Here is a 20309-nt window from a genome sequence, read left to right as displayed (position 1 = left end):
CACGACGCCTACTGTCTTCCGTAAAATGATTTACAGAAACTAATGAACATTAATATCCTATTTTCGAAATGATTTATATGTTTTTATACTAAGATTATTTATATTTTATTTGAAATCAGCAACAAAATACAAAACTTCAAATTTTAAACTGACTGAAAAAAAGGAAACTACCCTTTCCGTTTTTGTCTTTTCCGTCTTTGGGTTTGCCTAAAGTTTTAGACAATAACGTTAACCCACATGACCAATTTGTAAGCATACAAAAAATGTTTTTCAGCTTTCAACTCAGCTCTTATTTGGATTCATATGGTTTGTGTCGATTGACCTTAAGTTTTCTGTGAGGTGGATTTTTGTTTAATGTTTTGTTTTGATTATTGTGTTGCAGTACTTTCTACATCAGAAATAATCAGTCAGGGCACTTACTGAAATAAGTCATTTTTAAATCACTTATTTGAGTAGCAAATTCGAGGTTTTGTAGTTTTTTCAAAGTTTTTAACACATAGGTTTAAATAATATCTTTTAATTAGTTAAATAAAAAAATATGAACTTTTTGCTTCTTTTAAGTAGCAAGGTTTATGCCTTTGGTGCTATCATTTAGCTGAAAATTCTATTTTCGTTGAAAAAATGCTAATATGAGGCAGGCATTACCTGTAAATGGGGACGAAGTCTGTATGAATTATTTTTTTGTAACTTAAATATTTGTTAAAAAAAAAAGAAACGGAAATACCGTAACGTTTCCGATTTTGGTTCTGTTGTTAGGGATTTTAGTTGTGACGTTATTTAAATTATGACGTCATATGCAATGTAAACAAAGAAACGCTATCATCAGGTTACGTTTTTTTCATATCAAGGAATTATTGAAAATGAAATTGGTATTGCGTGTTCCTTCCTATTTTATACTAGACTGATAAATATATATTTTACTCAAAGTTTCATACAAACGAGACCGGAAAAAGGAAGTACATTGTACATTTCTGCGCAGGTCCGGGATTTCAAAACACCACAAAAAAAATTTGAACGATTTTGAGTTCATTAGTATAATGAAAAATTCGGGAAATTTTCCCGAATTTTTTTTTTTTATTGAATTTTCTACTGTAATTGGGGACTTCGTCCCCATATAATAATGGCTTTACATAATGAACTGATACTTTCTTAAAAGATTTTTCATAGCAGTAGGAGCATTTTTCCTGTGAAGTTCAAGGTTTCATCTTTCAGATTATGTAATAAAATTCTACTGTTCGCAATAAAAAATTCACTGTTTGGGGGTGTTGAAATTAGTGGGGGTTATTAAAAGAATGATACTTAAAGAAGTGATTTTTGGGAAGGAAATTGAGGTCTGATACTTAAACAAGTGATTTTTATGTCATTATCCTAGATTTAGTACAAGGTCATCACCTGATATGACCTGGTCATCCTAGACAACACAGATGTTGGTTCTGATCAGTTTAGAAACATAATTAGTCCCTGGATCATTAGTATTCTATATTTAAAGCTACAATGAAATTAAATAACTTCTTCTAGTGATTTATTTGTACTACTTAAATAGGTGATTATTAAAGAAAGATAACTCTAACTTCCAACCTTTATGGAAATAATGTTACTTGAATCAGTGATTTAGAAAATCACTTGTTTAAGTAAGTCCCCTGACTGATAATAATATTGTTAAAGATTCTGTACCCTTTTATCAGAATGTGGGATGTTGTGTGGTTGTTTCATGGCTAACATGAACTTTTTATTTAAAAAAAAGTTTAATGCTTTCCCCTTGTTTCTCTTATGTTTGACAACTATGTTAGATAGTGAATTGTACATGTTGTATGCAGTGCTATTATTGCAATAATTTCATTAAAACAAATCTTTGAATACAGATCTATATTACTATTAGCTACCACTAAATCTAATAGACCTATTCAAGTTCACCTTTTTTATAGGTTCATGGGTGTGCTCTAATTTTGTGACTTTTGCTGACCCAAAATCAATCAGCCAAGGTGCTTGCATTAGCATGCCTATTCCATTTCCTCCGGCCAATCCTTAGAGCTCCTGGTTTATCGTCCTTATATTAAAAGTTGATGAGGCCCCTGTTGACAAATGGTTGATACAGAATAAGAATATTTCATTTTCCAATTAAAGGGCCCTATACAGAGCCTTGATCACATAACATACAAATATGTAAGATAAGACATAAATTAAGAGACATATAAAAATTATAAGAAAACAACACTTTAACACTTATATCATGTATGTAGTTATTAAAATTGCTAAAAAGGCCAGGAAAGAACCAGATGATACAAATAACATTTAAAAATATAACAGGTTGGGGAAAACCTGCCTAATGGGGAATTATTTACCAAATAAGTAACAGTACCTCATTCATTTCATTTGAGCAATAATAAATTCATGAATTTCAAAGTGCTAAAAACCAAATTTTCTCAAAATGGGGGCACAAATTTATAGAAAATGGAACAACTTCCAAAGAACTATACTTTTAATATGTGATTTTAAAAAGTTAAGTCAGGCTTAAAAATTGTCAATTTTTTCAAATTTCGTAGACTTGTATCTTCTCAGTAAACCAAGATAGGGCTATTTTTCTTCTGGTAAATTACATTGTAGCTGCATTTTTATATATATGTTTATGAAATGCAGAACAGATTAATCACTTTGGGCTATTTATAAAAAAATGATGAAAAAGTGTGACAACATGGTAAAAAATTAAGTCATTGCAAATCTATTTTCTATCATTCTTCTGTAATCCTGCAGAGACATTCAAATTTACAAAACTACCACAGGTTAATAGAAAAAACTAAAAACTAAAATGTTCAATTGTTCAGTCAGGGGACTTACTTAAATGAGTGATTATTAAATCACTGATTCAAGTAACATTATGTTCATAAAGGTTGTAAGTTAGAGTTGTCTTTCTTTAATAATCACCTATTTAAGTAGTAGAAATTTATCACTAGGACTAAGTGATTTAATTTGATTGTAGTTTTAGATATAGAATACTAATGATCCAGGGACTAATTATGTTTCTAAACTTATCAGAACCAACATCTGTGTTGTCTAGGATGACCAGGTCATGTCAGGTGATGACCTTGTACTGAATCTAGGATAATGACATAAAAATCACTTGTTTAAGTATCATTCCTCAATTTCCTTAAAAAAAATCACTTCTTTAAGTATCATTATTCTAATAACCCCCACTAATTTCAACACCCCCGAACAGTGAAATTTTTATCACGAACAGTAGAATCTTATTACATAATCTGAAAGATGAAACCTTGAACTTTACAGGAAAAATACTCCCACTGCTGGGAAAAATCTGTTAAGAAAGTATCAGTTCATTAAGTTAGGCCATTATTATAGCATTTTATCCACTAAAATAGAATTTGCAGCTAAATTATTGCACCAAAGGCATAAACCTTTCTACTTAAAAGAAGCAAAAAGTTCATTTTTTTCACTTTTACTAATGAAAAGATATTATCTAAACCTATGTGTTTAAAATCTTAGTATAACTACAAAATCACAATTTATAACAAAATTTCTAATTTGCTACTTAAATAAGTGATTTAAAAATCACTCATTTAAGTAAGTCCCCTGACTGTTGTTTGGTTACATTTTTTGACATTATTTTTTATATGTAGCACATAGTGCTATGATCTTTGGTAGTAAGAACAACCTTATTGTAATACATTATCTGACATAAAAACATGACATATATAGTATTATACAAGAGATTTCAAATGTTTAAAGGAAAGTCATCTTTTTTTTTAAAAGCCCCTTAATTTGTCACATAATCTTTTACCACATGGACCATGTTTACTTGCTTTTTGATAAATTTTTATTTAAGAGTCTTATAAAAGATTGATTAGTACAAAAGATGCAAAACATGATAAATAAACTATAATTGAAGAGAATTTGCATATTTTATTTTACTTTCAGAGAAACTTTTAGATATGACATGTAGAAGACAATTGTTGTCCAGAGTTGACAATGCCTGAACATTCGCCATCACCAACACCAGAGAGAGCTATTTATGGTTTTGTACTTTACCTCTTGTCATATGTTATCTTTTGTAAGTACCATCTTATACAGGGATATATTATAAAATAAAAAAAGATGTGGGAAAATTCATCTTTGATACAGCAACCTGCAACACAAAAAAAACTGATGCCAACAAAAAAAAAACCTACTGTCTTCTATACATATGTAAAGCAGAAATATTTATATCTTATCAACATGATCAAGTCAACTTCTGTTAAATTGCAAGAAAACACTAGTTTCTATTATTCAAAACACACAAATACAAAAAAAAGGAGTGGCTGAGCAGGGGAATATATAAACAGGGAAGTATGCTAAAGAATACTTATGGGATGTTTAAAAAATGAGGTATACATAAGCAAAAGTTAACAGTAGTTGCTGTAATCCTATCTGTCCAATACTAAGCATGTATAGTTTACCATGTTATCACAATGAAAACAAATAATTGATTGTTTTTATTTTGTAGTTACCTATGTTATATGGGCCTATATTCCAGATGAGTGGTTATATGCAATAGGATTAACCTATCTACCTCAAAAGTAAGAACATTATTAACTTATATTACTAGGTGTATTCGGCAGAACTTTTAAATACATTTTGTCATTAATTCTATTCATCTTTGTAATATTGGATTTGGATGAGTCTTGTATAGACAAAACAGTTGTCAGTCAGGCGTACCAGAGTATATACCTAGTCTCTTTGTTCTGTCAAATTATAGATACACAAAAGAGGATAGAGGTACAAGTATATGTCATCAAAACAAATAAAGGTCATTTAGAGGTCAACATACACCTGATACATACATTCTTTGAAATAGGAAAATATCTATTCCATATGCTAAATGGTCACAAATCTAGATAAGTTGTAATTGAGTTTAACGGAAACATGATAAATAGCCTTTATCTAGAAGATTTCAAACACAAAATTATAAATGTACATAATTAAAAAAAAAAACAAAAAAACATTTCAATCTTTGTTTCAAACTATAAAAAGCAGTTGATTTTATTCACACATTCACATAATTATATAATATGTCAGTTTTTCATATACTACACTGAAGGTGAGAGACATAGGCTCCTAAGAGACTTCGTTTCTTTTCATATACATTTACCATTTCTAGGCAATGTATATGACAATATATGCTTGAAGGCTTACAGTGACCTATAGTTGTTAATTTCTGTGTCATTTGGTGTCTTGTGGAAAGTTGTCTCATTTGCAATTATACCACATCTTCTTTTTTATATTTGCTGTATATTTTCATTATCTATCTCCTATTTGTTTTTTCAGATATTGGGCTATAGCACTGCCAACCTTTGCTTGTGTTACATTTTTATTAGCCTTTCCATTTTACATGGGACTAATTTTGATACAGACCCCATCATTATCATCACACAGTGTTACTACTGGTATGTACCTTAGTTATACATAAGTAAGACATGGAACAGTTTCTGACACTTGTTTACCTTTCCAGAGCACCTAAGTTAAACCTATTTTTATCTAGGGTCATGTTACTTAATTCTTGATTTTTTGTGGACTGGTTTGTCTTTCTGTAGTTTTTGAGTAAAGATTACATGTATATGAAATGCAATCAAAATCCTATGTACCTGACTTGATATCTAAATCTTCCAAGGTTTATAACATCTTTTGAGATACACAAAATATAGTGCATTGTTCATAACATTCTAAAGACCATATCCATGAACATTTCCAGAAATTCATCTAAAGAAATATATGCTTAGATATTGAAGTTACAAACTGATGGTATACTTGTCAAGAAAAATTACATAACTTGTACAAGGTGCAAGAATCTAATATTTGTTCTAAAAATATCAATGATGTCATTGTAATGTTAAAGTAATCTTTAAAATTGAAGTTATCTTCCTCTGTATACAATTGTAGGTAAATAAACTACAACCAATGCTTTATACAGTGCAATGTTTAATTTTACTGTCCACTGATAAATTAAGTCAAATTTGACTATTCAGTGCCTACAAGCTTTGATCGTTTTTTAGCTCACCTGGCCCATAGGGCCAACTTTTACAAAAATCTTCTCCTCTGAAACTACTGGGCCAAATTTAACCAAACTTGGCCACAATCATCATTGGGGTATCTTGTTTAAAAATTGTGTCCGGTGACCCGCCAAACTAACCAAGATGGCAGCATGGCTAAAAATAGAACATAGGGGTAAAATGTATATTTTGGCTTATAACTCTGAAACCAAAGCATTTAGTACAAATCTGACATGGGGGGTAAAATTGTTTATTAAGTCAAGATCTATCTGCCCTGAGATTTTCAGATGAATCGGACAACCCTTTGTTGGGTTGCTGCCCCTGGATTGGTAATTTTAAGGAAATTTTGTCCGTTTTCGGTTATTATCTTGAAAATGATTATAGATAGAGATAAACCGTAAACAGCAATAATGTTCAGCAAAGTAAGATCTACAAATAAGTCAACATGATAAAAATGGTCAGGGGACTCCTTAAGGAGTTATTGTCCTTTTATAGTCTTTTTTTTACCAATTTTTCTATATTTTTGTAATCTTTTACAAAAATCTTCATTTCTGAAACTACTACACCAAATTTAACCAAACTTAGCCACAATCATTATTAGGGTATCTAGTTTAAAAAATGTGTGCAGTGACCCGGCCAACCAACCAAGATGGCCACCATAGCTAAAAATAGAACATAGGGGTAAAATGTAGATTTTGGCTTATAACTCTGAAACCAAAGCATTTAAAGCAAATCTTACAAGGGGTTAACTTGTTTATCTAGTAAATATCTATCTGCTCTACAATTTTCATATGAATTGGACAACTGGTTGTTGGGTTTTCCTCTGTAACTAAAGGGCCAAGTTCATTACAGAAAGAGAAAATTGTAAGTAGCAAGAATGATCAGTAAAGTATGATCTATAAACACATCACCAAAACACAATTTTGTCATGAATTCATCTGTTTCCTTTGTTTAATATACACATAAACCAAGGTGAGCGAAACAGGCTCTAGTTTCTTATGTTCATGACATGTCTGTTTTTCTTTGATATATGATATGGTCCCTGATTTCCAGTTTGGTGTCTTTTCCTCTGTTTTTTGTTTGTTTTTTTGTAGCAAAAATTAAATAAAAAGATTAAATTGAATGAGTCTGAATGAAACTGTTATCTAACATTAATTAACCAATTATCAGTATAAAATCTGAAGGCTTAAAAGAGTAAAAATTTCTCACAATTATTGAATTTCTGCACTACGAAAAGGATGGGCATTAGTAACACTGTATGTCCTAGTCCTGGACATTGAGTGTAAGTATGCACACAATGAGTTTGTGTTACAAAACAATTTCTGCTTTTTGGTCAGTTTGTCTCTTTGACACATTCCCTGTTTCCATTCTTTATTCGAAACAACATAGAGTTGTCTTAAAAACCACTGCTTTCCTTATAAAATAGATTTTGTAATTTAATAAGTAAAATATAATTTTGTTTTAGTAATCATTGTAATGTTTAACTATTTGATCTATTTATAGATTCCTACTCCAGACGAAGACCGTCAGAGGATATTCCTGATGATGCTATACCACCATTGTATGATTTGACTACGGATGAAATTAATCAAATGTTACAAGTCACTAATGATAAAAAATATCATTAACAGTGTATCAGCAGTAAATAGATAAATAACAATTGAGTTGTAAGAATTTATGTTGTAAAATTATATGATAGTCTGTTGATATGTTTTATTTATTCTGTTTTGCCATAAATATCCTAGTGTTAAAGGTGAATATGTTTATCATTAAATAAATTATTAAATAAAATTATATCATTCATTTGTTATGATTTACAAATTAAATAACGGGTTAGTATCTTGTAATATTTACTGTAAATTCAGAAATTTTTGCTGTTCATGAACAATGAACACAATTAGTTGCAATATTAATTATTACCATTTTAGGATTGGCTACTTACAGTTAATAAGACAAGATATGAACAAATGTAGCTGAAAGTGGTTTTATACACCGAACCAACAAACAAACATACTGTTAATTCAGAAAATGTTTTGCAAAGTTTTTATTATGGTGAAAAATTGCAGCTGGATATAGGGGCTGTTTGTTTGTTGGTTGGTTGGTGTTTTACAATTCTTTCGGCTACATTTTTAAAAATTATCATGGCAACAACTTTATATTGGTGGCTGAAGCCAGAAAGAACTACCAACATTCGGTGGAGAAACCGACAATCCTTGTCATCATCAATGAGGATGAGTTTAACACATACACCAAAAAGTAGGGTTTTAATCTTACTACCTCAGAATTAACAGGCTATGATTTTTTCCATTTTTGATTGGAATGCTGGTTTTGTTTATCTAATATAATGCACCATGTCCACCATTTATGACAACACAACAACAAATCAAAGATACCTTAACCCTTTCCTCCATAGTGATGCCTTTTGACACCACCCCCTTTCCTCCATAGTGACGCCTTTTGACACCACCCCCTTTACTCCATAATGACGCCTTTTGACGCCTGTGTAGTACCTCTGTTGAAACGCTTTGACCAAAAAGTGCCTGAAGTAGACTTAATAAAATTTATATCCAATATGAAAAGGAATATCATAGGAATATCTGACTTAAATTTATTTGAAATATTTGTTTTTCATAATGCATTAATACTTTAAAGCATATTTTCAGGATTTTATGAAAAAATCCTATGCGAATCAAGTATGCAAAAAAAATTAAATTCAATGGAGGAAAGCGTTAAAACAAAACAAACAAAAGCTTGAAGTAACTTGTAATTGCTTTTACACTTCATACACAATCTGCCTCCTTCACCATTTTTACATCCCATTACAAAAGAAGTATTACAATTTTTAATACATTGACATTCATTAAAAAAATACCAGGCACAGGAATGGTTTAAATAATTGAGAAGATATTAAACGAGGGAGTGAGTATCAAAAGTCAAAGAAGGATTTCACAACATGTCAACATAATTAAAACAAATATTTAGCAAAAGGAAATTCACAACAAAAATTGGAACTTTTTTGACGACCTGGGTGCTCTGGAAGAGAAAGCACTTCCTGCTTCACTCGTGAAACCCATTGCTCAAGATGTGTGAATCTGGTGATGCATTCACCGAAAAAATCAATAATCAAGGAAAAAATTGACAAATGAAACAAATCTGTGTTCATAAGAAAACAAAAAATCTCTTTATATGTCATAAGGCAGCAACCATTTGATTTTCTGGGGGGGGCTATGGTTTTTTTTGGAAAAAAAAGTTTGTTTCCAGTTTTTGGAGAAAAAAATAATTTGTTTTTGATTCTGAGAAAAAAAAATTGTTTGTTTCACCCTCAGCTGCCACTATATGTAATGCTAAAATTGAAAGAAAAAAATTGTTTTCGACTTGTCGCGAAAAAAATAGATTGTTTTTCGCCGCAGGCGAAAAAAAAAATTTGTCCAGAAAAAAAAACCATAGCCCCCCCCAGAAAATCAAATGGTTGCCGCCTAATGGTATCCTTAACCTTTAGAAGATTTGAAGTTAAGAATATCACATAGAACCCTTGTTTCAGTAGTTTCTAATTTTCATTCTTGATTTGAACTGGTTCTCAACTTGAATATGACAAAATTTCAGTCCCAAGCTACTGCTTTGAATTTAGAGTAATGTCCCTTTTAACATTCTTCTGCTGAAATGTAAGCCAAAGAGTTAGACATTCAATGGTGCAGTTTGATAAAAGAAGTCTTTGTATGAATAAAGTAGCAAAATTGTATAGACGAGCTTCATTTCATATTTAACCCTTCAATACCCAAAGTCTTGACAAGAATCATAGCATATGGCAAGTTCTATACCTAAAGTGCGGTCAGTTGTGAAGAATATGTTAAGCTCTATAACACACAGTCTTAGGCAAGTATCAAAGCATATGTCAAGTTCTACAACACGCAAATTCTAGGCAAGTATCAAAGCATATGCCAAGCTCTTCAACACACAAAGTCTAGGCAAGTATCAGAGCATGTCAAGCTCTTAACTCATTCGCCCCCCAAGAGGTTTCTGGAAAATCAGGCATTTTCGAAAATTTGCTATCATGCAAATTATATGTAAATTAGCAGACTCTTGATGCTGTAACTGATGCTCATCTATTAAACTATATATTGAGATTTGAGGGCGGATGGCATGGGTGGGGGGGGTGGGAGGTGGAAGATTTTCTCGTGGGTTTAAACCCACTCCCACTAAAAAATGGTCATTTTCCGTCTATTTTCCGATTTTAAAACGACCTTGAGAGGTGAACATTGACCAGACTGTGTTTCTGTGTCATTCAAGTCTTACCCTATAGATACAGCAGTCCATTCATGCTAACTGGGAGTTTATGGGACTTAGTGTCTTGCTGGCGAATTATTATTGTTAAGTCAGGTCTGCCTAAATGTGTGTTTTTACGGATTTTTGACAAAACGGTGACCTAGATTTTACAGACTAGTTTCCTATTGGCCATATGATACCTCTTTGTGTTCCTATACCACCTATGCATGAATTTACGATAATAGTTTATACCTACAATGACTACCAGTTACGTAGTGACCATCAAAAGATGCCCACCCCCACCTGATTTTGGCTACTTTTCACGTTTTTCCGATTTTGAACTCTTAAGGCAACAACCATTTGATTTTCTGGGGGGGGGGGGGGGAGCTATGGGTTTTTTCTGGACAAATTTTTGTTTTCGCCTGCGGCGAAAAACAATCTATTTTTTTCGCGACAAGTCGAAAACAATTTTTTTCTTTCAATTTTAGCATTACATATAATGGCAGCTGAGGGTGAAGCAAAAACAAATTATTTTTTTCTCCAAAAACTGGAAACAAACTTTTTTTTTCCAAAAAAAACCATAGCTCCCCCAGAAAATCAAATGGTTGCTGCCTAAACGGCTTTGAAAGTGCCATATTTTCATAAACAGACGTCTGAGAAGAGTTTATGGACCATGAACTGCTTGGTTGAAGTCCCTGCTCTCATAACAGTTCAGGTTGGGCAGTTCAAAAAAGGTATGGAGGGTCATACGGGCCATCAAAGAATGGTTGTCGCCATCACGCCTACAGGCGGAATTGGGGGTTAAAGGGTTAATCAAATTCAATGCAAGTAACATATCATATCCCAAGCTCTTCAATACCTAACTTTGATTGCGGTCAGGTATAAAGCATATGTCGAGTTCTACAACACACAACGTCTAGGATAGTATCATAGCATATGTCAATCTCTACAATACCTAAAGTCTAGGCAAGTAACATAGCATATGTAAAGCTCTACAAGACACAAAGTCGAGGAAAGAATCAAAGCATATGTCAAGCTCTACAATACCTAACTTGCAATCAGGTTTAAAGCATATGTCAAGTTTTACAACACACAATGTCTAGGCAAGTATCAGCTTATGTCCAGCACTACAATAACTAAAGTGAAGACAAGGTTAATAGCATTATATGTCAAGCTCTACAATACCTAAAGTGAAGGCAAGTATCATAACATATGTAAAGTTCTACAATACCTAAAGTATAGATAAGTATCATAGCATATGTCAAGATCTACAATACCTAAAGTATAGGTAAGTATCATAGCATATGTCAAGATCTACAATACCTAAAGTATAGGTAAGTATCATAGCATATATCAAGCTCTACAATACCTAAAGTGAAGGCAAGTATCATAGCATATGTCAAGTTCTACAATACCTAAAGTGAAGGCAAGTATCATAGCATATGTCAAGTTCTACAATACCTAAAGTGTAGGCAAGTATCATAGCTTATGTTTAGCTCTACAATACCTAAAGTGCTGGCAGGTATATATTATAGCATATGTCAAGTTCAATACTAAAGCCTAGGCGAGTTTAACATGTCAAGCTCTTAACTAAAGTGAAAACAGGTATCATAGTATATGTTTAGCTCTACAAAAACTAAAGTGTAGGCAGGTATCAATGCATATGTCAAGCTCTTCAAAAATCTAAGGTGGAGGCAAGTATCATGGCACTATTTGTCAAGCTCTACAATATCCAAAGTGTAGGCAAGTATCAACGCATATCTCAAGCTCCACAATACCTTAAGTGTAGGCAAGTTTCATAGCATATGTGTAGCTCTACAATACTCAAATTGAAGGCAATTATCATAATATGTCAAGCTCTGGAACACAGAGAGTCTAAGCAAGTATCTAAGCATATGTCAAGCTCTACAACACACAGACTAGGCAAGTATCATAGCATTTGTCAAGCTCGACAATACATAAAGTGTGGACAAGAATCATATTATAAGTCAAGCTCTATACCTAAACTGCGGTCAGGTATATAATAAAGAATATGTTAAGCTCTATAACACACAAAGTTTAATCAAGTATCAAGCCATATGTCAAGTTCTACAACACGCAAATTCTAGGCAAGTATCAAGGCATATGTCTAACTCTACAACACACAAAGTGTAGGCAAGTATCAAAACATATGTCAAGCACTACAACACACAGTGTAGGCAAGTATGAAAACATATGTCAAGCTCTATACCACGCAAATTATAGGCAAATATGAAAGCACATGTCAAGTTCTGCAACACAAAATGTCTAGGCAAGTATCAGCATGTTTCAAGCTCTACACTACTTAAAGTGCGGTCAAAATCTAGGCAGATACGATAGCCTATGCATGCTCTGAAATTAGATATAAAATATAAAAGTTAGAAGATTTGGTATGATTGCCAATAAGGCAAAACTCATCAAGATACCAAATGAGATAGAAATTAAATTAAAAAATAGAAATGAAATTGATAACTATCAGTAACTGTAGCCTTCAACAAAGAGCAAAACCCATGTCGTATAGTCAACTGTAGAAAGACAATAAATGACAAATGTCTTCAACAGAACACTGATCAGCGTGTATCAAGCTCTTAATCACCCACAGTCTGGACAGGAATAACATATTATACATCATGCTGTTACACCCCACAGTTAGGACAAGTATCATATAATGTGCTATATATCAGTCTGGAAAAGCATCGTATATGTTTATGTTTGTACCGGCCGACAAAGCAGCCAGCAAAAGTGGATGTGGTGGTGTTCCGTAACTACTAGACGGACGTTCTTAAGAATGAAATTTAAGATTCATCTACATAATCAAGTCCGTCCGCTTCACATAGAGCCATATAGTCAACAATCATAATTATATTGTTATTTTACTTTTTATTTGCATGGTGATGCTCTTTTAACACCATCTTACGGTGTTTATATTTCACAAGTCGTTCGCTCTGTCCGTGTCTGTTGTGACGTTTTGGATTTTAACGCCACGTAATCTATATATTACTGGTAAGTTATAAAGCCAGGGATTTCGTTACCACAAGTTACTTGAAACTGTTACTAAATTCTTCCAAAAATTCTAAATATTGGTTTTGAAGTTTGGTTTAGCACAGTTTAGCACATCCTCATTTTACGGAGATGCTGTTAACCGTGCCCAGATGTTTAAACATGATCCTGGTAAACTTATTGATTCTTTAGATAATCCATTGAATGTAGGATGTGTGCTGATTGATAACTAAGTCTTAGATGTATGATTTCTTTATTAGTTGGTATTGGCTTTGAACTAGCTGTAAGTAACTGGGAGAACTCTTCGATCTCTACTTATTGTGTTTTTGTTGTTAGGATGAACAAGTACCCGCCCTTGTCCATTATGTGTTTTTGTAAGCTGTATTTCCCTAAGCCAGTAAGTCAGTATTTGTCGTTTGTTATTGTGTTACATGATTGTTTATCGTTCATGTAGATTAATCAGGCCGTTAGTTTTCTTGTTGGAATTGTTTACATTTGTGATTTTGGGGCCTGTTATTGCTGACAATGAAGTATGAACTTTGCTCATGGTTGAAGACCGTACGGTGACCTACAGCTGTTAATTTCTGTGTAAGTTTTTTCTGTTGAAGAGTTGTCTCATCGGCAATAATACCACATACTTCTGTTATATATATATATGTAAGACTCAGATCGAAGTCCGGTCTCTAATCGCCGTCCGTTCTTCAAATCGACGTCCAATGCTGACGTCACAATAAAATAAGATTCCAAATCGACGGCCAATCCTATCACCCTCTAATCGACGACCAATTTTTAACTTCTCTAATCCACGTCCGTTTTAATGGACCTATGGAAAGATCCAAAAGCCGAGACTCAGACATATTTGGCCAACATACCGTATTATACGGAAATATATCTAAAACAAATGAATAAAACTGCCGAAATTACAGAACTAAAACTTGAATTGTCCGAGAGAGGAGTAAAGACAGTTGTAGGTCAATATTTTTACAACCAAAACATAGTATATGTGACAAATAAAAGTTATAAAACATATTTTTTTAATTGTGCTTCCGATGTTTACAGGTAGTAATATTAATTTTGTTGTAACTTAGGAGCTTCTTAAAAAACAATGAGATGTGGTGTGATAGCTAATCGGACAACTATTATACACCAGAGTTGAAATGAAGTGTTTGTAAGCAATTATATAGCCCTTTACCTTTATAGCTTGCTGTTTGGTGTAAGCCAAGGCTCCGTGTTTAAGGCCGTATTTTGACCTATTATGTTTTTTTTTATAAACTGAAACTTGGATTGAGAGTTGTCTCATTGCCACTCATACCACATTTTCTTATATCTATAGGCAACCGTACGTCCTTCAACAATGCTAAAGTCGGCAATTAAAGGCCACCACAACATGAAACATATAAAACAATTATTATAAAACTAAAAACTGAAAATGACTTATAACAAAAAAAATCCGAAAAACAAATATGCAAGACATAAACCAACGACAACGGTGAACCACTAGACTACAGACACATAAAATATTTGGCTGGGTTTAACATGTTTGTGAGCGCTTAATCTTCCATTAACCTGGAACAGTGGTGTAACAGCACCAACATAAAAACATAATGCCAATTTATTTTGTACATTTTTCACTCCAGGTGTAAAACTAATGAATTTGTTGAATACTAGTATATCTTACAGAGTTCAAATTATAATACCCTAAAATCAGTTGGTACTTTCTCCTTCATTTTGTCCATTGTTGAAAACTGAGTGTTGCCCAATATCAATGTCGTTTTGTTTTCTTTGTCGTTGGGTTCCTATATCTTAATACGTATACTCACATGCCATTTATCAATATGCATGTATAAGTGTAAGTGCAGCAATTTATTATTTTATTATTCATTGATATTGGAAATTAAGAAGACTACAATAGTTATCGAAGGTACCAGGATTATAATTTAGTACGCCAGACGCGCGTTTCGTCTACATAAGACTCATCAGTGACGCTCATATCAAAATATTATAAATCGGACGTCGTTTTGGCAATACATGACGGTACATTGGACGTCGAAAAGAGGATCAAACGTCGATTTGAGAATGTGACGTCAGATTTGGACGTCGATTTGAGGAACAGACGTCGATTAGAGACCGGACGTCGATCTGAGTCTAACATATATATAAATGAAAACGATTTTCAATAATGTATTATCTATTTCGTGACGTGATCAACTTATGTATGTATTATGTATAATTGCCATAGCATGTTTTGTATTCTTTTGCAAATAAAATATTCAATGAAACTACTGTTATTTTTTTTATTTTACTAATGTAACTGTATAAGTAAAGCACCGGAGAAAGTGTTGATTGGTTGGTCTGGTTTCCCATAAATAGATGAGGCTTTCTTTTTACGACAATGTCTCATCCATACCATATCATTGGCTTCAAGTGTTACTACAACCGTTTGGCTTCCCATGGAATAATCATCTGGATCTGCGTAGAAAGCGACGAGTTGAACTCCGTTTTTTACCATCTCCATGTGCATTTCTTTCTTTTCAATATTTATAATTGTTGCTGACAGGATGTAAAGTCCTTTAACCGGCGCTATAAAATGTCCATGTCGTTTATCAAAAGCCTTTCCTTCATTTGTAAGAACTTTATCATATTCTACAGGTTGGTGCTCACCGAGACTTATTATCTTAGTTAATGCTGCAGTGAATCCTACCACTTTGCTTACTTGTGCTGGTGTTTTAGTTGCTGTTAAAAAGAGAAAACAATTATCATTTCCTTTAATTTATAAACCAAGCCTTGCAGTCATAAATCTTTCAAGTATGATTATCGTACTTATACTCAGAATTCAACCAATCAAAAGGCTGTGTACATAGTTGATGTTTCGAGCACAAATGTAGTTTTATTACCTCAAGACAAGAGTATAGTTTTTATGTTCAATTATTCTGAATGTAATGTTACCCATCGCACCTTTCATGTATAGAAAAGTTTAATTGCCAAACAGTCTTGATAGTTGTTCTTTTTAAAATTTCTCTGTTCGTCGACTGTTAAAAATATTGGACGAAAAATAGTGTGTACATCACTACACGGATTTGGACCATTTACAATGCTTTCTGACCATACCCTTAGTTTTGTTAATACCTATGAAAATGTGACAATGAACAGCTAATAATTTAATTCGTATGAACGATTTTTTTTGTGAAAATGTGTCATGTTGTTTCATTGTTGTCTCATTATTTGTAACACTCTTTATAATTTCAATTTTTTTCAAACTCTGTTGAGTTCCTGTGCGTATCGAGTTTACACTTTCATGGTAAAAACCTTTTGAATCAACATAAAAGGCATAGGGATTTGTTTATCTCTACGTTGACGTGTGTAGTAAATCAAAGTGAATGAATTGGGAATAACTGTTTAAGTTTAGGGGACAAGAAAGTGGTTTGTAATCATAGTATGATAATCTTTATGTATGTGTTTGCTTATCTATGTCCAGGAAACATCTATATGTGTCTTCTTTATAGATCACTTGTACTTTTCATTATAATTCACTTACTAGCAGCTGCAGGCACCACTGGTACTACAGGTTTAATCACTGGCACGTCTGGTTTTTTCGGACTAACAGTGCTTGCATTTTTAGGTGTAGGTTTCGTTGAACTGATATTAGGAGCAGGTTTCTTTGCATCAACATTACTTGCATTTGTAGTTGTTGCACCACATTTACATGTAGTTTTAAGTTGAGCGTTTTCCTTTTTTAATTCAGCAACTGTTGTACTAAGGCCAGTAAAATTCTTTTTCAGCTGTTCCAAATCTGTCTTCAGTATTTTCAAAACACCTGGGGAAGAATTGTCATGTTTAAGGTATAAAATTCATCAAATACATCACTAAAAATCCCTTATGGAAACATATTTTTTTATACCAATAGAGATAAATATTGCTTGCCATGTTGTAGGTTTTTGTTCCGAAGAGACATTATTCTTTCAAAAAGTTTTAAATTGGTTGCCTCTCAGGATAAGATTATTCAACGGATAAATTTTAATAATTTGTTTATTTAGATCGTTTCAAAGCTTTCGCGCTCTATAAACAACATTAGTTTCAAAAAGCAGGATGTGATATATCTTTTATATACAGATCATATTCGTTACAATTCAAAACGTTACTACAAATACAAGCAAAGCGAACAAGAAAAGAGATAAACACACTTTCTTCCGCGGTTCAAAAGGAACGTATACAAATAGGAAATCGCAAAATCTTCTGTTTTGCTGTAAAGTTGTTTAAATTTTCCCTATGCGAAATTGAATATAGGTCCAGTTAACGGGCTCTGTCACAAAGTTTTGAACACAGCTTTGTCTCGTTGAACCGAAAATCGAACAAAATAATGCATTTGTCTCTTTTATTTTCTGAAATATTACTCCATAAAACATTGCTATCTTGCCATCCCAGAAATAGAGGTGCCAATTAAGGCCGTTCTCGTTTATATATCTTTAAGTGTTTTGTATACCTAACCAAGCTAACACTTACTAACAAGCTGATTCAAGTCAACCTTTCCTTCCTCTTCTTTGAAACTGCAGATTGTCCAAATATTCATAAAAAGAAACAAGTGTACAAACATTGTACACTATCTAAATCAAATGTGAACTTGCTATCGTCTGAAACAAAAACAAAAATATGATTGTTTAGACACTTTACGTTTCGAAGTTTCATAAATGAAATATTTCATTTTTTCTTTTAATTTACAATTACTATAGTAAATAATCGTCGCGAAAACATTTTAGATCATTTGACGACTGATTTGGGTGTACAGTATAGAGAATAATGGACCAAAGATACGGAATAAAGGGTAAAAAAATAAAGACTGAGAAAGTTAGGCCAAACAAACTAATAATAGAGAATGGTAGACCAAACAAATAAATAAAAGAGAAAAATGGCTTACAAATTAAAGAAGATAGAAACGAAAAACTCTCGTCGATACGTACACCCTCATACGATACCATCGGCAAATAATGATGTATCAAAGTTAAACACGTTCTAATCGCAAAGTTGCCTATCACCGGCGGAAAACCACTTTAACATCATGAACTCGGTATAAGGCGAACATTTAAGGACGCAAAATCTACTGCATGGGCATACTTTTTGAGCCAAATGAAGAATTGTTACTTTTCTATTATAAAAAGGTTTGTCTATGACAGAAATTCGTAAAACGCTTTGATGTAAAAAAAAAAAAAAAAAAAAAAAAAGGGGTGGGGGTCGGGGAACTGTACTTCAAACGGATACATTGTGACGTAATGTAACACCTAAAAAAAACCAAAACAACAACAGCAAAAAACAATGGGGATCCATGTGCAATACTGTAATTCACCAGAAATGTAAGAAAAAACGACGATAGAATTTATTCTAAATGCATTTGTATTGGCAAGAAAGTTGTCTACGACTCTTTATTTCAGTTAATTTGTCTGAATTCAAAAGCAGAATGACTTAGGAACACTTTGCGATAATCCGGCCCTTTTCGTTTGTAAATAATGTATTTTTTTTTCGGAAAGATTGAAAAATGAAATTTTGCGTTAATACTGGCATGGAACATGTACATTTCAAAAGTAAATAAATCGAAAAGTTGAAGATAGTTAGTGATGGTGTATCTTCTTTCCACATTTCAATATTATAGTGACTATTTTTAAGCATTGGGACATGGATGGAGAGTTGTCTCATTAGCACTCATACCACATCTTCTTACTTATATTATATTGCATATGAGAGTAACATAGTTGTATTATGTTTTTTTTTCTGTCTGAGAGTTGGTACCAAAACTTGGACTTTGAAACAAACTATTTATAAGTATTCTTTACTTCCCATGTTTCTATGTATTTAAAGACATATTTGTTTCTTCAACAGTTATTTTTTGGTCATTTCTGTATGCACTTTATTATATTTGGTACCAAAAGAGGCATAATTGACACATGTTTACACAATTATTACTAAATAATTTAATTTTGGATGTAACGCGTCTTCTGATTGGCTGAAGTTATTTTGTTATCAGCCCATAGACATAATTTAGTCATGTGACCGTGACGTCATCAACGTTTTTTTATGGTTTTCTACGGTTTTAAATGGAAGTTAGAATTAAATTATAAGAAATGACTGTAATTTTTTTTCTGTCTATTCAAAATAACATAAAAAAATTTGGTGCACACTGTTAAATAACACGCCACGCGCGTTATTCAATGTGCACCAATTTTTTTATGTTATTTCTTCATAGACAGAACAAATATTACAGTCATTCCTTAAATAAACAATAAAACTTCAGACATTTTTACATCTTTTGATATCTATTTTTAAAAAATCGCTCATACAGTTACTTGGTAATATTTTTTTTCAAAAATATCGATTTTAGTTGAAATGATAGGACATTTTTTGAGTGAGAACTCACTTTTGTCCCATGCTTGTATTTGTTTGTTTGTTTTTTGTTTGCTTTCATGCATATGTTGCGAAGCATTCTTATAATCTGAACCGTTGTGTTGAACACATGTACTATTTTTTGTTTGACAATTATGATTTAACAAAAAATATCAAACATGTTCGCATAAGGAAAAAAGAAAAACAAATTGGTGATAAAATGTATATTTTTAGTCATTTTTTTATGTTAAAAGAGGCAATTTTTCAGATCGGATAAAATAGCACGGAGTGCCGTACTGTGAAGAAATAAACAAAAAGGGATCTTCATGACGATTGTGTATGTATCAACTTACCTTTAAACATTTGTGTATGAAAAGGCCGATCAACGGCCCAGTGAGGAGTTTCTTTGGTGTGGACAAACCCCGACCAATACATATGCACATTCAAATTTCATGACGGCATAAAAAGACGGCATTGTGACGTTGTCTTTTTTGTGTACTGTAGCCGTGTGCTTTTGGCGCCGTAATGCCGAGGTGACTGTAGTTGAACTCAAAAGGCAAAATATACCAAAGTAGTAATCAAAACTCACAAAGCGAAGAGACAATGACCGACAAAACTATG

At 32.6% G+C, this 20309-nt stretch overlaps 2 protein-coding genes across 5 annotated transcripts; one reads left to right on the top strand and one right to left on the bottom strand.

Annotated features, from left to right (window-relative positions):
* The first annotated feature begins 207 nt into the window (after positions 1-207).
* LOC143056265 (phosphatidylinositol N-acetylglucosaminyltransferase subunit P-like) lies at positions 208-7832 on the top strand. 4 transcript variants are annotated; one of them, XM_076229362.1, is made up of 5 exons: positions 208-248; positions 3931-4063; positions 4496-4568; positions 5317-5435; positions 7542-7832. In XM_076229362.1, the coding sequence occupies exons 2-5, from the start codon at positions 3982-3984 to the stop codon at positions 7664-7666; spliced, it is 399 nt and encodes a 132-aa protein (XP_076085477.1). In that variant the 5' UTR covers positions 208-248; positions 3931-3981; the 3' UTR covers positions 7667-7832. The 4 variants fall into 4 exon arrangements, with proteins under 4 accessions (XP_076085477.1, XP_076085474.1, XP_076085476.1 ...); XM_076229359.1 differs by having other exon boundaries at positions 218-306; XM_076229361.1 differs by having other exon boundaries at positions 244-334.
* A 7767-nt stretch (positions 7833-15599) lies between these two features.
* Positions 15600-20170, bottom strand: LOC143056014 (uncharacterized). Its single transcript, XM_076229086.1, has 4 exons — positions 20042-20170; positions 17820-17947; positions 16855-17133; positions 15600-16052 (listed from the first exon to the last, which is right to left on the bottom strand). Exons 2-4 carry the CDS (start codon positions 17908-17910, stop codon positions 15622-15624), a joined length of 801 nt encoding a protein of 266 aa, XP_076085201.1. The 5' UTR covers positions 17911-17947; positions 20042-20170; the 3' UTR covers positions 15600-15621.
* Between the last annotated feature and the right edge of the window lie 139 nt (positions 20171-20309).

This window comes from Mytilus galloprovincialis, chromosome 13 (genome assembly GCF_965363235.1).
Source record: "Mytilus galloprovincialis chromosome 13, xbMytGall1.hap1.1, whole genome shotgun sequence".
Lineage (NCBI taxonomy): Eukaryota > Metazoa > Mollusca > Bivalvia > Mytilida > Mytilidae > Mytilus > Mytilus galloprovincialis.
The sequence above is the reverse complement of the archived record's forward strand: the minus strand, read 5'-3'. Positions and strand labels throughout refer to the sequence as shown.